General features: G+C 37.7%; 2 protein-coding genes across 4 annotated transcripts in view; one reads left to right on the plus strand and one right to left on the minus strand.

Annotated features, from left to right (window-relative positions):
- The window catches only part of slc48a1b (solute carrier family 48 member 1b), a 6,071-nt gene extending 5,104 nt beyond the window's left edge, over positions 1 to 967 (plus strand). The window contains exon 3 of the mRNA XM_083561446.1: positions 1 to 967. This exon is cut by the window's left edge and continues 1,582 nt beyond it. The gene's annotated coding sequence lies outside the window, so the exon portion shown is untranslated.
- Positions 968 to 1,906: 939 nt separating this feature from the next.
- hdac7b (histone deacetylase 7b) overlaps positions 1,907 to 5,000 on the minus strand; it is a 21,357-nt gene continuing 18,263 nt past the window's right edge. For all 3 annotated transcript variants that reach the window (XM_083563106.1, XM_083563108.1, XM_083563107.1), the window contains 4 exons: positions 4,000 to 4,133; positions 3,767 to 3,851; positions 3,410 to 3,548; positions 1,907 to 2,145 (listed from right to left, as the gene is read on the minus strand). In XM_083563106.1, the coding sequence (XP_083419232.1) occupies positions 2,052 to 2,145; positions 3,410 to 3,548; positions 3,767 to 3,851; positions 4,000 to 4,133 (452 nt within the window). In that variant the 3' untranslated portion in view covers positions 1,907 to 2,051. The remainder of the gene's footprint in view (positions 2,146 to 3,409; positions 3,549 to 3,766; positions 3,852 to 3,999; positions 4,134 to 5,000) is intronic.

Genomic DNA, 5,000 nt, shown 5'->3' on the forward strand with positions numbered 1-5,000 from the left:
AATGAAACTAATTGAGCCTGAGGGTTCAAAATGTGGTGTATAGACTGCTGTCATGGTTTATTTAGGCGTAGCCGTGCTGAGTCCGTCGATCCAGACGCCTCACGTGGCGGCGTGTTGTGTATCGGATCGGTGTAAACGTACACACCTCGAAAACGTCACACAACGATCTGAGGAGCCTTGTGAATCCTAAATCTTCTGTATGTTTTGTATCTCGGATCACGACATCCATGAAGGCTGTGTAATCGTATATAATTTCCAGTTTTTTACTCTAAAATAAAAATTTAATTCAACGTTATTTGTAGAGCGTTTTTAACAGTAAACATCGTCCCAGAGGAGCTTTACAGAAGTAAATAGATCACAAATAAACATCTGGTTTAGAGTTTATCTCTAATGAGCGAGCTAAAGGTGATGGTGGTGAAGGAAAAACTCCCTAAAACTTCATGAGGAAGAAACCTTGAGTGGAACCAGACTCTCTAGAGGAACTCGTCCTCATCTATACACTGAACATTCATAACCGTTCCATCACTGTTGAGGTTTTCAGCTGTTTCACCATTGCAGCACAAAACCGTTGTTGCGGACTGTTTCTAATAATTACAGTCCAGATTCATCTTCATGGTTCCTGAGTTTAACCCCCAACAGTCTGCTATTGAAGAGAACTCCATCATGGAGATTCAGGGTTGTCTGGAGCAGAGACCGAGAACAGGATCGCAAAGCAGAATCTGTGTAGTTGCTTTGGGAGAAGGTCCAATGTTTAAATCGCTGTACAATCTGAAAAAATGCATTAATGAAAGAGTGAATAACATCGTGAGAAAAAGTCTTGCTGGGGCGAGTAGTAAAGCGCCGCTGCAGCATTTAGCCACGCCTCTGTTTTTATTTCTGTAGAAAGAAAATATTTTGTCATTGAAATCCTGTGTAATGTAAAAGTGTGTGTTTATAAACGTTTCTGCGTGTAATAAAATGTTTATTCCGCTCACATGTTTTGTGTCACGTTGATGTGATTCACACTTTATGTTCAAATCAAATCTGTAACGAATTTTAACGCTAAAATTTAAAAATGATTTTATTCCGCAAATCAGTAACAAAAACTAATAAGTAACAAAATAATAATACAGTGTATTTATTTACACTTCTGAAGACACTCAAGTGCACCGTTACAGCACAAGAAAAAGGGTTATTTTTTGCCCGTCAACTAAAAAAAACCCTTTAATTTCAGTTTCACATTTTGCAGCAAAAATAATACAATCAATTTCATACAATTTCATACAAATATTTGGAAACCTTGTTTACAGAAGTCTTTATAAAAAAGAATTCTAATAAAGAATAGAATTTCTGTGGGGAAGAAAAAATGTACGATAAAATAATAAAAAAATAAAAATAATTATTAAAGATTAAAATAAAAGATGCATAGCGTGTTTCTGCACGTCCAAAATGTTTTATTTCATAGGGTTTTTGGTTTTTATACTTGTGAATTTATTTTTATTAAGAATGTATACGAGTTCCTAAAAAGCATCTACAAATAAAGTTACTTATATATTAACATTTAAATGCTGATAAAAAACTATAAAAAATAGTAAAAGAAAAAAACAAATTCTAAAATTAAAGACATGAAATAATAAATGTTTCCTATTTTTTTATCTGAAATATACTTTATGGGTTACGGTTAATTTCTCCACCCATATGTGCTTCTTAATTTTCTCTTCACTTGAACTAGGAGACCCAAACCTGCATGACAATGTCCCTCCATTAAGGTCCATGAATTTCTGCTTTCCAGTGGAGTGGAAGATCTCTTGCTATATATATATATATATATAAGATCTCCAACCCGATTTAACATAAATGAATGTGAACGCTGACTACACTCCAGACCTCCTCACCTTCTCACCTGCATCACTACCTGACTTTACTAACCCCCTTATTTGTGCTTTATGTTTAAAAAAGCACATAATCTTATGACCAGATGGACACAAACTTTTGGCCAAACATTGAGGTCAATCAATTCATGTGAAAAGATGTTTAGGTCTTTCATCCATTGTCTCGTTTTCTCTCAAAAATCACATTAGAGTTTTGTCCTCGTCCTCGTCCTCGTCATGCTCCACCGGCTCATTTCCACCACCACAGAGCCCAAACATCTCAGGGTAGGAGACTCTGTAACCATCACAGACATCACAAATTACACTTCATTATTCCATAATCCATCTTTATGCAGAGTTTCAATAAATTCAATAAAAAAAAATTCAAGAAAATTAAATTAAGTTGAAGCTAAAAAAAGAAAGAAAATATAATACATTATATTATAATTAATGACTTTAAGCATTTAGAAATCTGTGCTACATGAAGAACATCATCATTATCATAAACACTGTATTTATTGATGTAATGGTGTGATAGAGGTGTTTATGGAGCTTCATGAACACTGAGTGTGAGGGAAAGTTTTCCTGGAAAAATCAACTGTATTAATTGCATTTAGAGTTGAAAGTTTGGGTGTTGTGGTGTTTGAATGTTATGATGTTTGGTGTTGTAGTGTTTGGATTAAATGTATGGGTGTTGTGGTATTGTAGTGTATGGTTTTTGTGATGTTTGGGTATTGTGGTGTTGTAGTGTTTTGATGTTGTGTTTGTGTGTTGCATTGTTTGGGTGTTGTGGTGTTGTAGTGTTTGGGTTTTGTGGTGTTTGGCTATTCTGTTGTCTGGGTGTTGTGGTTTTTAAGTGTTATGTTTGATTGTTGCAGTGTTTGGGTGTCATGTTGTTTGGTGTTATTGTGTTTGGATGTTGTAGTGTTTGAATGTTTTGAAGTTTGGGTGTTGTTTGGGTGTAGTGTTTGAGTGTTGTGGTGTTTAGATGTTGTAGTGTTTGGCTGTTGAGGTGTTTAAATGTTCTGATGTTTGCGTGTTGTATAGTTTGGGTGTTCTGGTATTTGTGTGTTGTGATGTTTGAATTTTCTGATGTTGTGGTATTGTAGTGTATGGGTGTTGTGATCTTTGGGTACTGTGGTGTAGTGTTTTGGGGTTTTATTTTGGTAATCTGGTGTTTGGGTGTTATAATGTTGTACTGTTTGGGTGTTGTAGTGTTGTCGTGATGTAGTGTTTGGGTGTGTATTGTATTCTTTGAATGTTGTAATGTTTGGGAGTTTGGGTGTTGTAGTGTTTGGGTATTGTGGTGTTTTGGTGTTGTAGTGTTTGGGTGTTTTTATGTTGTAATGTTTGGGTGTTGTGGTGTTTGGGTGTTGTGGTGCTTGGGTGGTGGGGTGTAGTGTTTGGGTGTTGTAGGGTTTGGGTGTTGTGGTGTTTTGGTGTTGTGGTGTTTTGGGTGTTGTAGTGTTTTGGTGTTGTAGTGTTTTGGTGTTGTGGTGTTTGGGTGTTGTAGTGTTTTGGTGTTGTGGTGTTTGGGTGTTGTAGTGTTTGGGTGGTACCTGGGGGAGTTGGGCGTGGTCATGCTGAGAGAGGCGAGGGCAGAGGCTGTGTCAGTCTGTGCTGAATGTTTCCCCTCAGCCTGTAACCATGACTCGCCTATAGTGTGGGTCAGATCTCTCATTGATGACCAGTACTGACCTGACACACACACACACACACACACACACACACACACAAACTGATTATATATATATATATATATATATATATATATATTGTCAGAGAGAGCACGTGTGTGTGTGTGTGTGTGTGTGTGTGTGTGTGTGTGTGTGTGTGTGTGTGTGTGTGTGTGTGAGTGAGTGTGTGTGAGTGAGTGTGTGTGAGTGAGTGAGACACAGCTCTGAACACACACTTACTGTGAATCTGCAGAACTCTGTGTAGAGACTGAACTGCAGCAGCACACGGCTTCTTAATCAGGACATACTCAGACAGAGTCTCAACCTACTCACACACACACACACACACACACACACACACACACACACACACACACACACACACACACACACACACACACACACACACAAACTCAGATAGTTCTCAACACATTCAGTCTGATAGAGTAGTGTGTGTAAAGTGGTGTTAAAACCTTGTTCTGTAACAGAGCATTAACACACGCTGCAGACGCCTCACACACAGCCGGATGGTCATGACCTCGCTCTAACACCAGCACCACATGACCACCAGAGAGCTCCATCAGGCTCTGAGTGAGGAGCCCAAAACCTACAACACACACACATACACACACACATACACACACACATACACACACGATAAAACGTATTTCTTTACATTTGGTCCAAAACTAAAAATGTAACACCCCAAAGATATCACACACCTTAAAGGTGACAAAGTGTGTTTGTGATGTGTGTTTGATATATGTGTGTGTTTGATGTATGTTTGTGTGTTTGACACGTTTGATATGTGTGTTTGATGTGTGTGTGTGTGTGTGTGTGTTTGATTTTGTGTTTAATGTATGTGTGCTTGACATGTTTGATTATGTGTGTTTGATGTCTGTGTTTGATGTGTGTGTTTGATGTGTGTGTTTGATGTTTGCGTTTGATGTATGTGTGTTTGACATGTTTGATATGTGTAGGTTTGATGTACTGGATGTGTGTGTATGATGTATGTGTTTGAAATGCCTCATGTATATGTGTGTGTGTGTGTGTGTGTGTGTGTCTGTGTGTGTGTGTGTGTCTGTGTGTCTGTGTGTGTGTGTGTGTGTGTGTGTGATGAATCTAAAACTGCATTACATTATAGAGCAATGATTAGATGATTTGCATAAATAATAAAATCTTTCTATTAAAGTAAAATAGTCTCATAGCAAAAAGTCTCGTTCTGCTGAGTCATGTTTACCATAACTTATCATAACTGAGCATGACGGACTGTGACTTAGCAAAATAAATACACAAATATAAATATATAGAAAGAAAGTTTCTTCCACAAATAAACGTTACACTGCTGCTTCCCACTGACTCCTCGCCTTTCACTTCTTGTTTTACTCACAATGTCACACCATTTACTTCCTGTTACTGCTAATCCTGACTCCCTCAGCTCAGTTAGCATTTATTACATCACGTGTGTGTGTGT

This window comes from Silurus aristotelis (assembly GCF_946808225.1).
Source record: "Silurus aristotelis genome assembly, chromosome: 2".
NCBI classification, from domain to species: Eukaryota; Metazoa; Chordata; class Actinopteri; order Siluriformes; family Siluridae; genus Silurus; species Silurus aristotelis.